This window comes from Octopus bimaculoides, chromosome 10 (assembly GCF_046866305.1).
Source record: "Octopus bimaculoides isolate indiv1 chromosome 10, ASM4686630v1, whole genome shotgun sequence".
Classification (NCBI taxonomy): domain Eukaryota; kingdom Metazoa; phylum Mollusca; class Cephalopoda; order Octopoda; family Octopodidae; genus Octopus; species Octopus bimaculoides.
Window position 1 is genome coordinate 17,795,510 of NC_142937.1, and position 19,807 is coordinate 17,815,316.

Below are 19,807 nucleotides of genomic sequence, written 5' to 3' on the forward strand. Positions count from 1 at the left end.
AACTCATGATCACCAAAAATGTCTCCCTACACTTTGGGTACAGGCTGTTTAGAGTCACAAAATATTTTATCCATACTATTTTGGCATCTATTCCTTAAAACCAGCTGGGTTTTTTTTCCTGTCACCGCCACCCAGGCATTCCTGAATCCATTCGTCTCTCGATATTCGTATTATGTCTATTCCATTCTCAGGCTCCGCACTAACCGTTTCTGAACATGTTTTACTTGCAGCCATTGAATTGTAATCAATCAAACGGGGACGTTAACTGCAGTTGGTCTCATTGCTAACTGTGATGTCGATATAACTTCTTCTGGAACAAATAAATGATATGGAAGGGAGCATAGCGACTGCTCTCTATTCCTATAGAATAGTGATTCGTATATGTAGACAGAGATAGATAGTAACGTAAGTGATGAAATTTATTGGAAACTTTTAACTGATTGTAAACATAATCTGATATTGAACTCAATATGCTGGATAAACTAAATCGTCGTGTTTATTGTATCAAAAATTGACAGTCTAATCTGAGTTTTGCCGCAGGCAAACCCTTTCTCCATTCAACAGACGTGAACAGCTCAGCTGTTAACTTTTGGTATATATGTCGTGTCTAGACATCCAGTGTTGTGCTTGCTGTTACAGACTTTGTTTTTTTTTTTATAACTTGCTAAAAAATGTCTTTTTTCCTTTAATGGAATTTTACAGATATATTTTTGAAGTTATACACTTCGATTATGTTGATAACATTAATTTTTTTTTTTTTTTATCTAGGAGGAATTTTGGATCATTCTTCCTCTTCCAAGTTTGTTTCCTCATAACTCTCTTTAAAATGCATATTTTTAAATGATATTTTGAAGAAATACGTTTTCGAGGGCGTAGATTATGTAATGCTGATGTTTCAAATATAGAAATCTCTAAAAAAAAAAATGTAAAAAGTGCTACAGTCGCGTAAATTGTGATAACAAAGGAGGAGTACGAATGATCTAAATCGCTTCTAAAAATGTTTTTTTCTACATTCTATCAGCATAATTTGTTACCTATATTCTCAAACCCGTATCTCTGCAACGTTTCATAACAAAAAATATGCATTTAAAAAAAGTTATGAAAAAAAAAGGAAGTCTAAGGAGTACGAGGCGCTAAATTGCAGTTATGCCATTTATATTAGACTGTTTACATATATTTGTGTATATGTCTGTCCGTCATTTATTAGTATGTTTACTAGCACATGCGTAGATAGAAAGTCACCTGACAGATTCTGACCAATCAAATATTCAGTTTATTGGCGCTGAATATTGTTTTACCGCGAAAAGTAAGCATGGAGATAATGTCGGTTTGTTCGTGTATAACGTTTGTATATTTAATTTACATGTAAGTTTTATGTTATCTCTTATAAATAATTCTTAATTAGCAATCTTCATTATTGGTCATTCAATTTCTTTGCATTTTACTTAGATTGATCACTTTACTGTGTTTTTGATATCCTTGTTATGGCCGACCTATGGTGTTATGTTTTGTTAAATGAATAGAAATTATTTTCTGAAGTGACGAAAGTCTTTTACCTCTTCACTTCTATAATCTCAGATGGAAGCTGGAAATATAATTATTATCATATTTATATATATGTAATGTTGTTTCTTCGATTTTAGTAGAAATGTAGTTTTAAACAATTGGAGATATTTTGTTACGGAAAATTACTTTTAACAAATTGGGCTGACTTTTGTTATTTACCAGAAAGTCGTACAACTAAATTCTTTTTTGTTTTTGTAAACAGTATCGTAATTGATCTCTTTAAGATTGTCTTTTACATTTTCTTACCGTTATTTCCTATTATTTTTATTAAACATTTAGACGTAAGGCATATTTAGTCATTTTTACTTTAGGAGAAAATTTCAGTAATGCATTTAAAAAGTATCAGTTGCAAAACTTTTTGGAGCATTTGTGCTTTTAGAATATGAAACTCTAAATAAACAAAACAATTTCTAAAGAATATTTCAGTAATATTTAATTTGGTGGACTTCAATATAATGTCTTCAACTGTTTATTTACTAATTAGTGTGTTTATAATGAAGTATTAATTGCAAAAAAATTAGACTCGGCTGATGTTTAGAACATTAAAATCCATTAGACCTAATACGCTTAAAATATTCCCTAAAACTATTTATCGACTTTATATTTTATTTAATATCTTCAATTATTTATCTACTACATAAAAAAAAACGAGGCGGGAGAATAAAATAAATATCTTTGTCACAAATTATAACTTATATGTAGTTTAATGAATTGAGTTTAAATATCTTTTTTAAATTTAGTATTTTCAATATTTGGTTAGAGTAATAAAGTGAAGGAAGGATATTTATGTACCCATTTTTTAAATTTGGAACATCCTGGCGATTTCCCGCAATTTCTTATAAAAACGTATTTGTGTGTGTGTGTTTATATATCCATATTTCTCTCATTTTTAAAATCCCTCCCAATTTGATCGCCATTTCCTCTGTCTCAATTATTTTCAACATGAATATTAATTCTCAAAAGGATTATCGTTCCTCCGCCGCGGATTTTTTCCTGGGTTGTAATCAGTGTCTATGCTAAGATTTAGGCAGTTCTAGGTGCCATCTTATTTTTGCATATAAAACTCTCCGGCCTTTCATTGTCCTGCCTAATATAGACAAGCAGTGGGTGTCATTCACTGAATTTCCCGGAGGAATTGGAGAAGCTCCATAATTACTACAGTTTTTTGATATATGCTTTTCCTGATTTCTTTCTGACATTGGACGGGAACAAACTTAGAGGAGGGAATGTTTTCACTTAGTCTAATTAAAAATTAATTCCACTTGAACCACCCTAACTAGAGAAGGCACTGCATTACTGCTTAATAGTCTGTCTTCATCAGGAAAGTTAAACCCTATTTTAGTACAAGTTAATTTCTCTTATGAAGCTTGTTCTCGAGTTTTCTTTTTCTTCATAGGGCAGAACAATGGTCTATTCCATGCAACTTTCCATCAAAACCCCAGCTATGTTTTGACAGCTACGTAAAAGCTCTGTCCTCTGTTCATTTTTCTCTATTATAGCAGATTAATTTAGTTACTTGGATCAGTGGATAGGATGTTTGCAATAATAATGCTGGTTTCAGTCCTGATTTTATTCAGGAAAACTAAATTTGAAGTGAGCAGAAATTACAATTTAAAGCCCCCCCCCTCCCAAGAAGTGCAGAATGATTGAATTACAGTAAAAACGAAATATATAAATGCTTTTTTTTTTTTTACGTTTTTATTAATGGCTTAGTCTGACGAGGAAAGGCAATGACCAAAACCATTTGTTTTGGAGACTGGTGAGAGAAAGGGAGAAAGAAACTATGGGTCTTGAGTTGGTCCTCAGATTGGAGTCCTGGTCCAAATTCTAATAGAATGGACTCTAAATGGCTTTGGAAATAATGGAAACTCAGAATCAAGCAATGGGTGTTGAGAAAGGTTGATTTTTCTTGGAAAATTTTAACCATATACAATACTTATTTTTTTAAACACCCCCAGCTGAGAAGTCTTCGCCTTTCAGGTGACTTGGGAACCCCACTGGTGTTGGTGCCATATAAAAAGCACCCAGTACACTCTGTAAAGTGGTTGGCGTTAGAAAGTGCATCCAGCCGTAAAAACCGTGCCAATGCAGACAATGGAATCGGTGCAGCTTTCCAGCTCCTGTCAAGCTGTCCAACCCATGCCAGCATAGAAGATGAATGTAAATTGTTAATTTTTAGAATGATATTTATTGTAGGGTTGGTGTGAGAAGCTGGATTTGACTAGTTTGAGCATAAAATGGGTAAAGTATTTTGGCTGGTCTAAATGCTAAAGAGTTAAACTGTTGGGAAGGAGATAATCTCAAACTGAAGACCAGACCCAAATGTTTGCAACAATATAAATTCTATTAAAGAACATGTCAGGTGGTGGGTATAAGCTGGATGATTGGTTAAGTCTACCATGGTATGATTTGAGCTCTGTGTAAAGAGATGAAACAAATGCCACAAATGTATTCAGTCCAACATTCTTACAGTTCTGCTGATGACTACCCTGGATTGGTACCTTTTTATTGGAGTTCCTGGCTGTTAATTGGAAGGCTTGGAGATGTGTGTGTTGCTGGAGTAGAACACTTTGAAACCAAATAGGAGACTGCATGAAGAGAGACAGAGACGTCTTCAATCCCCTACAGCTTTTGTTCAGGGTCACTTCCAGTGCCACAAGATTTGCCCATCTTGTATTGGCTTTTTCAGCCATGTCTGTTGCCATGAGAAACAATGTGCTGGAGGCAGAGGAGGATGAATGTCTTGGATTGACACTTGTCATCACTTTTGATGGTCTGTCATGAGCAAGCAAGGAAAGAGAGTTGGAAGGCAAAATTGAACCCAAAGTGCAGAGAATGTGAACAGATACTGCAAAACATCCAGCTTGAGGTTCTTACATTTACACCAATCTGTTATTCTGGATGGTACTTCTATTTTTATCAACCCCCAGTAAAGATAAAAGGGCAATGTTGACCTTAGTGTAACTTGAACTCATTGCAGAGAGTCAGAACAGTCTGTCTGATGCTCTAATGACTCTTCCAGTTTGCCACCATATAAACTGCACATCATCCCACTAATTTCTGTTCTATTCTCTTATCTGAGCCACTCCTATATCTCCCTCCTTCCCCGTCTCCATATTGGTATTTCCAATCTGCACCCCCTCCTTTATTCATCACTCAATATATTTTTACCTCAACCTGTTTACTCTCCCCTCACACTTTTATGAAAGCATCCACTCCTCTCATCCCCTCCCATGATCCCCTGTCCATGTTCTCTCATGCACACCTTGTACCTTGAGAGTTTTCTCTAGCACCTCATCACTACCTTCCTTTTATCTCCTTCAGTTATGTATCTCCTCTGTAGTAAGACACCTGTATTTGTCCCTCTCTCATACTTTCAGCCTTTCAACACCTGGCATACAACCGTCCACTTCCAACTTCCCCTCCCGGATACTTCCTCTTAGTAGAAGCTTTTTCCTTTTCCTTTTTATGTGTTCGTTTTTGTCTTGCAAGTTACATAGCAACCACATTAGTGTTGATGCCATAGAGAAAAAAAGCATCCAGTACACTGATGTGGTTGGCATTAGGAAGTGCATCCATCCATAGAGACCATGCCAAAGATAACATTGAAGCTTGACACAGCTCTGCAGCTCACCGTTCCCTGCCAAACCGTCCTATCCATGCTAACCTGGGAAGCAGACATTAAATGATGATGATGAAACTGTAACAGATAATCTCTACCATCTAAAGAGCAAGCCAAGCACTGATCATCCAATAGACTTCAGCAGTCTTCAACTACAGTTTTACTCACATTTGCCCAAGGTACCATGCAGTGGGACTGAACCTGGAACCATGTGGTTGGTAAGCAAGCTACTTACCACACAGCCGCTGATCTGATGCTGTGTGAGAGGACATTTGGTCAGTGTCACGCAGTGAGTTTGAACCCAGGATCATGTGGTTTTGAATTAAATTTCTAAAGCAGATGCTCTTGTTAAAACAGGCACGGCCAAGGATGTGAGATTAAGAATTTTGCTTTCAGTCACATGGTTTTAGGTTCAGTCTTATTGTGTGGCACCTTGAGCAAGTTTCTTCTAATATAGCACCTGGCCAACCAAAGCCTTGTGGGTGATAGTTGTAAATGAGTGCCACTGTGATGCAAGTGGTGTCACTCATTTCCATAATTCTGCAAAAACATGTTTGGTCATGGAGGAATATTATTACCCTTGCTTGGAAACAAGTGATGTTTAGTGACAGGAAGGGCACCTGATCCATACAAGAAGGTAAAAAATGGATGTTAAAAGTGATACTGATAATGATTTTCTTAGTGAAACTCCTTGATGAATATTCAGTAGTACAATACCATAACTATTGACCCACCATAATCTCATCATATCTTTGTACATTTTTGGTTATGACTTACTGCTAACCACCAAACTGCACAAGTCTATCTACTCTGTTCTCTGGTGTCCACCACATATCAAGTGTGTGTGCCACTTCAGCTTTATGGCTTCATTTGCCAATCTGTTGTGGCAGATCTGCTCTGGTAATTTTTTTGTTTTCTGTTGTGATATGAGAGATTTGTTTATTGTTTTTACTATTTATATAAATGTTTATCTTTTTATTTTTAAGGTCATAATCATCAACCATGCTTGTCACAAAAGCAAACGAGGAAATGAAATTAACTGATATACTCTCTGTATTGCGATCACCTGATTGCACGACAAAAGCTAGACTAGAAACATACACTACATTCTCAGAGTAAGTAGACATTTTTCTTTCTTTGCATTATATTTTTTCACTAAAACTTACATCCAGGTACCAATTCTGGTATTTGACATTTTCTCTCAGCTATTTTCTAGTCTGAAGACATATGACTTAGCAGTTAGACTGTTGCACTCATGATCATAAGATTGTCATTTCAATTCCTGGACCAGGCAGTGCGTTGTATTCTTGAACAAAAACTTCATTTCATATTACTCCACTCGGCTGGTAAATATGAGTAGGACACTAAACTCGGCTTGTGAAGACCTGTTGGGACAAGTGAAATCGAAATCGTGATTGGACCAAATTCGATGACTGGTACCTGTGCCAGTAGGGCGCTAAGAGCACTGTCCAAGCGTGATTGTTGCCAGAGCACCAGCTGTCTGGCTTCCATGCCAGTGGCACGCGAAAAAACATTCAAGCGAGGTCATTGCCAGTGCCGCTAGACTGGCTCCTGTGCAGGTGGCACGTAAAAAACACCATTTTGAGCGTGGCCGTTGCCAGTACCACCTGACTGGCCCTCATGCCGGTGGCACATAAAAGCACCCACTACACTCTCAGAGTAGTTGGCGTTAGGAAGGATATGCAGCTGCAGAAATTCTGCCAGATCAGATTGGAGCCTGGTGTAGCCTTCTGGTTCGCCAGTTGTCAGTCAAATTGTCCAACCCATGCTAGCATGGAAGGCGGATGTTAAACGATGATGCTGATGAACTCTTTAGCTAACTGGTGTTCTATCGAGGTGGAGTATATATGCAACAGAATCGGCCTTATGAGCCTGTGACTTGGGAAGGAACTTTTTGATTTTCTAGGGTGCCAGTTCCATGTAAAAAGCACTCTGTACACTCTGTAAAGTAGTTGGCATTAGGAAGGGCATCTGGCCAAAATGGACAATTGGAGCCTGGTGCAATTCTACGGCTTGCCAGCTCCTGCCAAACCATTCAACCCATACTGGCAGGGAAAACAGATGTTAATTGATGGTGGTGATGTTCGGTTGTATGTGTATTCGTGTTCATTTTAACAAACATATAATGTAGGGTAGTCATGTATATTCTTTGTCCCGCCATCATACTTCAGCCCCCAACACCTGGATTAAAACTACTTCTCCATCTCAAACATTCACGTTGTTTAGTGGAAGAAGAGCTTTTCCTGCCTTTTTTTCTTGCTGCAAGTTACTTGGCAGAGCTACTCATGATTAACATAAAAAACACCAGAAGACACTGTAAAGTGGTTGGTGTTCAGGAAGGCATCTGGCTATAGAAACATGCCAAGACTGACATTGAAGCTTGACACAGCTCTGTTGGATCCTGCTGAGCCAACCAACCCATACCAGCATGGGAAATGATGTTTGTGGGTTTTTATTTTACTGAAGAAAACAAAGTCTGTGTAAGTTGTGGGCCTAACATGGTTATCATCATCCATTGATTACAACTTGTGGTGGAGTTGGACATGGTGATGGTATGCTGCATGTCCTATTTCATCATCAATGACCTGAGGTCATCAACAGTCATACCAGCAGTCATTAATCAGAAACTTGACCATGGTTTTAGAAGGATGCTCATGGTTCACCTTTCCCAAAGGTTGGTTCCCAGATGATTTGGCTAACAGGCAACTTTGGGTGTCACAAAGAAGCTGTAGCCAGTCATCTTGCTATCTTGTCAACTGGAGAAGATCAGAAGACAGCAAGATGATTGGTTGCCATCTGCATCTGTTTGAAGCTGAAGGTCATTTGAAATATCAACAAACTTAGCCATGGATGTAGTGAGAATCGAAATTTAACATCTATAAAGAAGCGTTGTCTTGATTGCTGCCAGGAAAAGTTGTCTGAAGAGGTTCAGGTATTCCACATAATAATGAGCACTTACCTGATGTCTCTCTACACCTTCATCTCTCTTTCTGAGGTACAAGACTTAAGAAACTTAGTTGATTTGAGTATCTTTAATCATCTTTAGCATACATACTGTGTAGTTCGTCTTAGTATTGTGGTGTGACAGAAAAGGTAACATGCTGCTGGGTTAACACTTGCAAGCATTCTAAGCAGCAGACCCTTTATATCCTTCCTGAGGCTCTGGCTCCTTGAAACAAATTTCATTTTAAAGAGATCATGTTGGAATTAATACTTTCTATCATAATCCCATTTAGGAATCGGTTGCATTTAACCTCAGATGTTCATCCTAGCTGTCAACCATATTGGTCTTCCTACTCTAGGTGAGTTGGCAAAAGTCATGGCTGGTGCTCCTCATTTACTGAAGGGCTTACAAAGAAAAGAAAGAAACCTCTGATAATGTGGTGTGTGTGTTTGTATTGTGTTATCGTAGGCAAGTGTCCTGAGCTGATTAAAGTACAGATTTGATAGATGGAAAATGAGTGAAGCTCATCATCATTTAACATCCGTCTTTCATGCTGGCTTGGATTGGATCTGATGGGTTACAGGACTGCATCATGGTATTACATTCACTTTGACATGGTTGTTTACCAGCTGATATCTTACAGTATCATCTATGTTATATTTTGATGGCGTTTCTATGGTTAGATGCTCTTCCTAAAGCCAACCATGTCTGTCTCTCTGTCTTCACTTAATAGTTGCAGATGCATGTTACCACCACAGAAATGGTCTCATTCATTTTCAATCTTTCAAGGAAATGTGTGGCCCTGAGGAAATATCTGTTGGAAACTGAGGATTGCTGACAGGGAGAGCATTCATTATGCCATAGAAAATCTGCCTCAATGATCTCTTTGATTGCAGTTCTTATTAACTGAAGCTAAACAACTAATATATCAGGCTTTAGATATTTTATTACTCTTCCAAAGTCTAGATTAGTTTGAAAATTGAAATAGTTAAGGCAGATTACATGCTAGAAGTATAACTGTGAAAGTATTAAACTTTTTTTTTCCCATATTGTTCTAAATCAATGGCTGTGAATTTCATCAGTATATATTTCCCATACATAACTGGTGCTCTTGAAGAAAAACATTAATACAACACATTATCATTGCTTTCCTCCTCTCTCATTGTTTTACTTTTATATTGTGCTCTATCTAGCTATTGGGTTAATAGTAAAACTGCAGCCCCTCTTTAAAAAAAGCAATAAACAAATCCTGTACAAAATGTGGTTACTCTACCATTAACACTAGCATTTAAACCAGCCATGACTGACTTAAATAGTTTAAGGCACAAATTGTCCAGATCTGGCCTATCACACATACCCTACAATGTCATTCAAGAAATAAACAATTATATCACTGAAATCTCAATGTTACAAGATAATGCATGATTAACTCAAAACAATGTACATAAGCTTTACATTCGACAGGGTAATCTGAATGCGAAAAGTTTAAGACAGTTTTGTGATTTGAAGATCTGGTAACCATTTCTAGAAGGTTAAACAAATCTGAGGAACTTACATTCATTATACATTCTTAGTTGTAACAATTTCATTTCACAGATTGTTAATAAACCCTTTTAAATTACACTATGAAAGTTTTGCTATTTCCTTTGGAAATTTATGCAGCTATATTCAAAATTTAAAAGCTGCTCAGAATAAATTTTGGTCTTAAATATTAATGTTTTTTTTAAATAATACCTTGCATTGGTCATCTTGACCTTATCTTTCCAGTATTAAGTATCGTTGAAGTATTGAGCCAGTTTTATTGACCTCCTCACCTTATTTTTAAGTACCAGCCAATAGTGGAAGAACTTTAAGACTGACTGTCCTCTCTCCTATGAAATGCATCAAGCTACTTGACCCTTTTGTTCTTTTGTTACCGTATTTTTGTTGAAATGTCTTTCAATTGCTAATCTCTTGTTGATGGTCACATGTCCCATAGATGATTACAGTGTTAGTCAAACTGACGAGTTTCCTGAACAATGATCATAAAAGTGTAATTTGTTCAGTGAAGTAGGAAGAAATCCAAATTATTTTTTCATGCTTAGGATTTTATTCCCTACTACCATCCCAATGATAGTGGCATTTCCACTCTTTTCGAGGCCTCAAGATAGGGGAATGGCCTGTAAATATATAGGTGAACTGCCAATATTCTGTTGAAACACTCGACTTTTAGTTCAATTAATTTCAAAAATAATGAATTTAGTAAAATAACTTTCATTATTAACTGCATTTGGAAGACAAATTATTGACTGGTGATTGAAACAACACAATTTTTGTTGGATTATAATTTAGATTACTTAAGACAAAATTTGTATTGTAGAACCAGGCCAGTCTTGATTGAAGTGGTATCAAAAATATAGTATTTTACAAAGAAAAAATTCTGTTTGAATATGAGATTATGGATCAGAACTTAATAAATTATTCTTGCTTTCTGATATTGGCATGAGGTCAGATTTTGTAGATGTCTCCTTAACACTTCTTATATATATGTCTTCAGTGTGTCTCAAGATTCCACTCAATCTTTTACTCCCTTCTTGTCCCTTCTGCCTCAGATCCCCTCTTACACAACCCACCCTACCACATTTTCAACTCTACCTCCCCCTCTTTCAATCCTCTTATAAATCTCTTATTACTCTTGCCTGTTCTATCAGGTGTAGTTGCCATTTGCATGTTATGAGGCAATCTTCCTTAGTGCTGGAGCCATGGAAAAAGGCGGGGGCAGTACACCCTGTGAAGTAGTTGTTAGAAAAGACATCCAGCTGTTAAAGCAGACATTGGAGCCTGGGACATTCCTCTGACATGCCATATTCTGTCTAACCATCCAACTCATTCCAGCATGGATGACAGACATTTATTGATAATGTGAATTTAAAGAGACCCTAGTAGTTGGCAAGTCCTTCATTAAGAAAAAATTAAAGGGAAAGTTAGCACTGCTTGGTTTTGGACAGGAAATTAATTATGAAATCTGAATTTTATTGTTGTCAGTGTTGTTGCTAATACTTTTTTTCTTCATCTTTTCTAGTAAACTGAAAATGGAGACTAACGACATGGCTTTTGTACAAGATGTTGCCAAGAGTAGCAGACAGGTGATCTCATTGATACAATCTGATATTTTGGGATCTTCATCAGAACTTACTGAGAATGCATTGCAAGTGTTAGGGCTCTGCCTACAGAATCAAACCATTATCAAGTAAGTTTTTTTTATTGTTCTCTAATTTTTCTCTCTCTTTTCCTCTCTTCTGCTTTCACTCATACTCTCCCGCCTTCATTTTATTGATGAACTATGCCCCCTCCCCTTCATTCATTGACTGCTTTCACCTTCGGAATCTAACTTTGGGAGCTAAAACTTGTAGCAACTTGTGAAGGGAAATTTTTAGTAGTTTTTGTCTTTTGTTATTTTTTTACAGTTCCATGGGATTAAAAGACAGCAATGAAGTAATACGAAATCTCTGCCAGTGTGCACTGGAAACAGAAGATAAAGGGGTTTGTACCCGTGCCCTTTGGTGTTTAGCTAATCAAGTCCTACAACCAGATGTTATCTGCAATCAAGTGAGCTGATTTTTTTTTTGTTTTTGTTTTTTGTTTAATAGATATTGGTGCATGCATTGCTGTATGGTTAAGAAGTTTGCCTCCCAGTGATGTAGTTTTGGGTTCATTCCTACTGCATGGCACCTTGGGCAAGTGTCTTATGTAATTCTGAACTGACCAAAACCTTGTGAATGGCTTTGGTAGATGGAAATTGAAATAACTGTTGAGTGTGTGTGTGTTTGTCTCCTTGTCAAATTGCATGATAGTTGTAAACAAATGCCACAGTCATATAGCAGTGTCATTTGTTTCTATTCTCCGTGAAAACATATCCAGCCATAGGGACTTTATCTGGAAACCGGTGAGGATTGGTGACAGAAAGGGCATCTGACCATAGAAAAATGTACCTCACTGAATTCCATCTGATCCATGCTAGCATGGAAAAAGTGGATGTTAAAGCAATAGTGTTCATCATTATCATCATCATCGTTTAACGTCCGCTTTACATGCTAGCATGGGTTGGACGATTTGACTGGGGACTGGTGAACCAGGTGGTTACACCAGGCTCCAATCTGATTTGGCAGAGTTTCTACAGCTGGATGCCCTTCCTAATGCCAACCACTCCGAGAGTGTAGTGGGTGCTTTTACGTGCCACCGGCACAAAGGCCAGTCAGGCGGTACTGGCAACGGCCACGCTTGAAATGGTGTATTTTACGTGCCACCTGCACAGGAGCCAGTCCAGTGGCACTGGCAATGATCTTGATTCGAATGTATTTGTGGAACTCTACATACATACTTGCAGTAACACATTCAAGTTTGATTTCTTTCAGAACCGTTGTTTCAGGAGAATGTTGGAGAATAAATAGCAATTAAGGATTCCCAACAAAAGACTTGGGTGATTTAGTCAAATTCTGAAATGCATACTATGGTATATGATTGAACAGGTTTAAAGTACTTAGTTTGAAACCAAGGGGAACATGATTGTTACTACCTATGCTTGAGTGGGTACTTGTGAATAGAAGAGTTAGTGGGCTGAAAAACAATTTGGCAATTAATGTAGATAGGGAGAGAAGCTGTAGTTACACTGAAATATTGTCATATTTCTCTTTCCACTACTTCCTTGAAAACACATAATGCAAGACAGCCATGTATCTCCTCTACAACAAGAAACTTGTTCTGGCCCTTTCTTTCATACTTTAATCTTTCAGCATGAAACCTCCTCATTCGCTACTCTACCCTCTCTCTCAATTGAAGGGTAACTTAGTCTTGTGAGTCAATCACATGGTGACTTCACTACTGCTGGTTCTACAAAAAAAAGCTCCCCATACATTATGAAATGGTTGGTGTTAAGAAGGGCATCCAGCTATAGAGACCATGTAAAAGCAGACCATTGGAGCATGACAATCCTTTCACAAGTTGTATTCAGTGGAATCATCCAACTCCTGTTAGTATGGAAGTTGGCCATTAAATGACATGATTTTTCAGTTTAGGTGTACATGTAACATTGTCACTGATATTCTGTTCAATTTTATTCCTATTCATTACTTTTTCTCCTTTTTATTTCTCCCAGATAAATCCTATCTTGGATGCCTTAGAACATTCATTCTCAAAGCCACTCTCTCAGTCTGTATTGGTTGAACATGAAGCTGTCAATTTAGTTGTAAGGTTTGTATGTTACGATTTAAAAAAAATTTTCTAACTGTTGTCCTCTTTAGTATTGCATTGGAATTTATAATTTTATGTAGGCCTAGAAAAGTGGACATGAAAAACAATGCTGATGTTTTTACTGAAAGTTCTTCTCAATGCATCCCTCCCCCATTTTTCCACTGCTCTATTGAAGTAAAACTGTTTCTTTTTCTTCCTGCAGGTTGCTACAGCAAGTTCCAAAAAAGATGAATGAGAAAGCTATTAATTGGAGCCATCATGTGTATTCCTTATTAGGACATGGAGCTATTAGAATTCGTGAGAAAGCTTTACAAGCCCTCAGCATAGCTCTGCCAGCCTTTCTTGTCAATCCTAATGGTTTAGTTGCTTCAATGGTTGCTGATGTTAAAACAGTAAGTATTATTATTTATTGCTTGTTATGATTACATATTCTTGCCATATTTCTATTGAAATACACTACTTTTGTTTCAATTCATCAACATTTAACATCCATTTTCCATGCTGGCACAAGTTGGACGGTTTGACAGGAGCTGGCTCCATTTTGTCTTTTGACATGGTTTCTACAGCTGGATGCCCTTCCTAACACCAACCACTTTACAGTGTGTACTGTGTGCTTTTAATGTGCTACTGGCATGGGCACTTTTACTTGGCACCAGCACTCACAAGCTTGCCAAACTAGGACCCTTCAACTGAGAGAGGGATGTAGACAACATTCCTGTATGTATGGATGGCCATGATCTCAATTAGTTAATTTTGAAAAAATTGAATTTAGTAAAACAACTTTGTCGTTATTAATCTTGTATTTGAAATGTGGTTTCAGGTTGGTATCAAAAGGTTTGACCCTTTTGTTATGTAGCTTTGTGTCAACTCTCATTGAGCAGGAACATTACTTTTTATTGATCCCACAATTCCAATGACAAGGGGATAGCTTTAAATTATGTGTCCTTGAGTCTTATTCTTATTCAAATTTCTGTGGAGGCGCAATGGCCCAGTGGTTAGGGCAGCGGACTTGTGGTTATAGGATTGCAGTTTCGATTCCCAGACTGGGTGTTGTGAGTGTTTATTGAGCGAAAACACCTAAAGCTCCACGAGGCTCCAGCAAGGGATGGTGGCGAACCCTGCTGTACTCTTTCACCACAACTTTCTCTCACTCTTACTTCCTGTTTCTTTGTGCCTGTAATTCAAAGGGTCAGCCTTGTCACACGGTGTCACGCTGAATATCCCCGATAACTACGTTAAGGGAACACGTGTCTGTGGAGTGCTCAGCCACTTGCACGTTAATTTCACGAGCAGGCTGTTCCATTGATTGGATCAACTGGAACCCTCGACGTCATAAGCGATGGAGTGCCAACAATTCAAATTTTTAATTTTGCAATTTTGTTTTCCTTCTACTTTATTATTACTTTTTCATTTATCTATTATCTGCATATATATATATTATTTTATTCCTTACTTAAAATAATTTTATTTAAAAAATTTCCTTCTAGAAAATGGCTTCTGAATTGAAAAAGCTATTTCAGAGCAGAAATGAAGTATATGTCTTGAGAGTATGGAGTCTGCTGGTTCAGTTATTAGGAAAGGTAAATATTCTTTCTCTTTAGCATTCATTGTGTCTGTTTTCATCTTTTCTTCCCTTTTTTATGAGGTGGATAAAAAAAAAAAAAAGAAATCCCTCTCAAACATAGATAGATTCTACCACTGGATTTCCAAGCCATAATTGGTGATATAATTTTTTCTCTCTCTCTCTCTCTCTCTCTCTTGCAGGAATTACATTGTGTCTTCATCAACCAACTCCTCCCAATTGTAGAACTTGGCTTTAAGAGCCCGAACCCAAATATCAAATATGAAGCTTTTAGTGCCTGGAAATACCTTATTGAAAATTTTGCTTCAAACCCTGGTAAACTTTATTAATTTTTTTTCTTGTTTAAAATATCCATCTCATAAAGCAATTTAATAAAATATGCATTTTACCTTTTTTCTTTCTTAATTACCAGTTGTAATACTAATCCCACATGTAATACAGTCCATTTTTTGCATATGGACTCTTGTTCTCATAGTTTTGTGTTTGTGAATACATTCTCCTACACACGGTTTTATGTGTACACTTGCTCGTACACACATAAACACATTTTTGTTTGATCATCACAAGACAGAAATGGGCAGTGTTGCTATTGACCATTCTCTGCTAGTATTTTCACAACAAAGCACAGTTTACCTTAAAAGGACACTTTTGCATAAAGGTAAATTAAATCTATAACAAGAATTCCATGCAAGGCTGTTTAGATTACTGAAGTTCCTTGATAACTTATTCTTACAAGCGTGCATTCCATGTGCTAACACAGACAAATCTTTATTGCTGATAGAGATACTGCATTTCATTATGCAACCACAATATACTGCCAAGTTTATTATAGGCTTCTAAGCCAATACTGTGCCCCATCTATGTTAGCACTGCTATTGCATTTTAAAATTCTCTACAGATTAACTATAGAAACTAGAGCCGGCAGTATCAGAAAAGTATATATTCGCCTGCTACTAATTGTACTTAAAAAATTTTAGGTTTTAATTTTATATTCAAAAGGTTGACTTTCTTTTAATATTTTTTCCATTGTAAAATTTTGCAGCCATTATTGGGGACCAGAAGCGCATCAAACTTTTGATGCAAGTCTTCAAAATTAACAATGCCAAAACTGAGAATGTGGCTTTAAAGAAACTGGAAGTTTGGTGGTATTTTGTCAGAAAGTTGGACACCAAACTGTTGGGTAATTTTGATATGGTAAGTGAGGGAGCAAGTTTTTAATGTTTTTTTTTTCTCTCTACTTAGTACAAGAATATTGATTGTGAATGTTGCTGAATGACAGATGACTGATCTTATATAATATCGTCATATCTTGAATGTTTGTACTGAATATATATATATTGACAAGTCCATTTGTAATGTTGGAGGTCTGACAATTAGCTATCAAAATTGTCTGATACATGGTGTTATTAGTCTTGCAAGTTGCTGGTTCCTAGCTGTGTAAAGCCTCCCCTTGTTAGCTTGTACATTTAACCCTTTTATTAGCATATTTCATTGCAATACACTGCCTTTGTTTCAATTTTAAAAATAATGAAAAAAATATCAAAATACCTCTGTCATTTTTAAGCTGGCCTTTTGGAACATAAATTATGAAATTTTGATGGCAGTTTTTAGCTCACTTCAAACTAGAGAATACCTATAGAGCTGGAAGCTATCTATCTCAGGTGGGTTGGTATCAAAAGGGTTAATAATTGTGTGTTCACACACCTTGCAGGATGATGTATTGCTACCTTTTAGATAGTAATTACATTTTAAATTGTTATATTAATGTAAATATCCCACCTGTGGGAAATTATTGGTTTAAGCCATTTAGCTGTGACGATACTGGAGCACCATTTTATTCTCAGTTTTCTGTCTTGTATTGTTGGTATTATATTTACCTTGTAAATATTCTTTTTGTAGGTCTGTATCCCATGCAGTAGTTATGACCTTTTTTATTATTTTATTTTACAAATCTGAAAACATCATTTCATTATTTCTTGAGATATATTTAGTTTTGAAATTTTCTTCCTACAAGGTTTGTACTCCTTTACTACGCTTTTGTGTTGGTGGAAAGTGGACCCAAGGAGCTCGTAACACACCTACACTGAGTGAGTGTCATTTAACTTCTATATTTTTGTTATATGTTTAAATAAAATGGTTAAGTATATAATGTGGTTACCTTGTTTTGGGTCATTGTATTCAAATTTGCTGTAGGCAATTCTATGGTTTTTGAGTTCAGCATAAGATTTCAGGGATAGTTACTAGTTTATAATAGTTTTCCTTGGGAAAAGTCAAATGGGTCCAAGTTAGAGACTCTGTATTAGACATATTTTTTTCATTAGTGTAACCCTTTAACTAGCCAAATCTGGTTCAAAATATTCTACCTGTTTTATGTTCAAACTAGCTGTATCTGGCCTCTTACACTTACCATACAATATCATTTTGAAAATAAACAATCACATTAAAATCTCAAAACTAAAAGATAATATGTGATAAATTCAAAATGATGGAAATAAACAAGCATTACTTTTGACAGTAATTATGAATACTAAAGCATATAGTTTCTTTGATCTAACCTTATTAAAAGTGGTATCCACATGTTGAGCTTTTGTAGTAGCAAGAATTCTGCCAAGTTACCTGGAAAATCAAATTTTTCTTAGTTCCTTATCTCATGAATTAGATCAGTTTAGTTTATGTCTGTACTATGATTGGCAAAGAGTTAATTATTCTGATAACCTTTGGGGTTGTGAATTCCCTAAAATAATGGAGCATCAGCCATGCTTAACAGCTTTGGAATATTTAGTTTTGAATTCTGTTCAAAGTTTTAAAAAAGCCCCCAAAACTTGTGTGTCAACTCTTTGAATCTGAAGTATTCTGATAAGACTTGGATTAGCAAATTGTTAATTTCAAATAAAACTATTTAGAACTACTTTGGTAATTAAAAATATGATTATAATAATCTTTATTTTTTTCGATTTATTTGTTAAAGGTTCGGTTGGAAACAACATCTCCCTTCCCAGTCAGGGAACTTTGTGGCCATCTTTTCCCTCACTCCAACTGAAAGGGTTGGAGGCTATAGCACATCTTCTGCAGCTTCCTTCAGCACGTATTGATTACTCCCCTATAAAATTTGATCTTGGTATGTATTAAAGAACTTCCATTTTAATCATTTGTTACAAATTCTGTTACATAAACCAGTTTATAAAATTTAATAATTGTTTAACTTCTTGGTTCCATGAGTCAGATGGCATACATTAAGGCAGAGTTTCTGTGGTCAGATGCCCTTCCTGTCACCAACTCTGTTTCCAAGCAGGGTAAGATCTCCCATGGCCTCTCTTTTCATGAAAGATTAGAAATGAACAACATAGCTCGTATGATTGTGCTGCTCATTTTCCAACCATCATATAATGTCAGAACTGGCATGCACACACACACACACACACACAAAGTGGACTTCCTCCATCAAATACACTCACGACCCTGGGGCTGTAGTAGAGAAACTGTCCCCAAGACCACACGGTTTGGAAGCAAGATTGTCACCCACACAGCAACATCTGCACCTATTTAAAATTTGTTTTCAGCAGTGTTGCCAGACATTAGATTTTATATAGTCACATATCCAACACCAGGTCTGTTGGGCTGAGTCTCAGGTACCAAGATATGTAAATGGTTAGAGTATTGTACAATCATTCAGTTAATTCTTGAAATTCTTATAAAATCAGTAATGGGGCCGTCTGTCTGAATCTGCTGTACTTTACAGCCTCACTTCTCTGAAGCCTCAATATTCAACTTCACTTCTACTCATGTTTTTGTTTTTCCCTTCCATGTCAGCATCAGCACAATGTCATTCACTCACATCACATGTCCATTGCTAATCTGTGTCCTCCTGCACACATCAACTTTTGTTTCTAATGTATTGTCACTAAGCTTCCACATGTATCAAATTTCCTGCAATGTGTCTAACATGGCAGATTTGCCCCCAAAATGCTTGAAAATTGAATGGATAGCAGTAGGAAAGGCATTCAGTTAACGTAAGTGAACACAATTGCTCCAAACACATCTACTCTCCGCTAATGCAATCATGAAAAAAATGGTGGGGGGTGGTCATAGTTACCTATGTTAGTATAAGTAACTTATAGCAAATATTTAGAAACATTATTTTTAGGGTGAAGGTGGCAAGCAGGCAGAACCCATGTCAGACAAAATGCTTTGTGGCATTATTTTTGATTCTTCACACTCTGAGTTCAAATTTCATTGAGGTTGGCTTTGCTGTTCATCATCTTGGGGTTGATGTCATTAACTGGTCCCCACTTCTTCTAAAGTTGTTGATCGTGTGCCAAAATCTGGAACAATTGTTATAAATTTAAACATTTGTTTTACATTTAACTTTTTGCCCAATTTCTGACAGCCATCTATTTGATATTAGACACAGATGCCAATGTGGCTTTGTGGTTAAGAAGTTTGCTTCCCAACCACGTGGTTGAGGGTTCAGTCCTGCTGCATAGCATCTTGAGTAAGTGTTTTTTACCATAACTCTTGGCGAATGAAAGCTTTGTGAGTCAACAGGGTAAATAAAAACTGAAAGAAGCCCTTTGATGTGTGTGCGTCTCCTTGTCTTGATATTTTAGTAGTTTCTATACAAAGGGTGTCTGTTTCCAATCATCTGTGTAAACATGTCTGGTAATGGGGGAACACATTACCTTGCTTGGAAACAAGTGATGGTTGACTGCAAGAAGGGCATTTTGCGTCTGACTCGTGCAAATATGGAAAAGAGGACATGAAAATGATGCTGATCTCTCATATTGATACCTAAATATTTAATTCATACCTCTATTTGCATTAATATATATTTTCTCTTTTCCCT

The 19,807-nt window shown here is 36.6% G+C and overlaps 1 protein-coding gene across 4 annotated transcripts in view; it reads left to right on the forward strand.

The window, feature by feature from the left end:
- The first annotated feature begins 309 nt into the window (after positions 1–309).
- LOC106883982 (uncharacterized) overlaps positions 310–19,807 on the forward strand; it is a 51,333-nt gene continuing 31,835 nt past the window's right edge. For 3 of the 4 annotated variants that reach the window (XM_089358431.1, XM_089358433.1, XM_089358435.1), the window contains exons 1-11: positions 1,282–1,365; positions 6,175–6,303; positions 11,215–11,382; positions 11,600–11,741; positions 13,288–13,382; positions 13,585–13,774; positions 14,870–14,962; positions 15,147–15,279; positions 16,007–16,158; positions 16,979–17,051; positions 17,933–18,082. In XM_089358431.1, the coding sequence (XP_089214557.1) occupies positions 6,191–6,303; positions 11,215–11,382; positions 11,600–11,741; positions 13,288–13,382; positions 13,585–13,774; positions 14,870–14,962; positions 15,147–15,279; positions 16,007–16,158; positions 16,979–17,051; positions 17,933–18,082 (1,309 nt within the window). In that variant the 5' untranslated portion in view covers positions 1,282–1,365; positions 6,175–6,190. Of the gene's footprint in view, positions 406–1,281; positions 1,366–6,174; positions 6,304–11,214; positions 11,383–11,599; positions 11,742–13,287; positions 13,383–13,584; positions 13,775–14,869; positions 14,963–15,146; positions 15,280–16,006; positions 16,159–16,978; positions 17,052–17,932; positions 18,083–19,807 lie in introns of those variants that run through there. The other variant, XM_089358432.1, reaches the window with a different exon arrangement.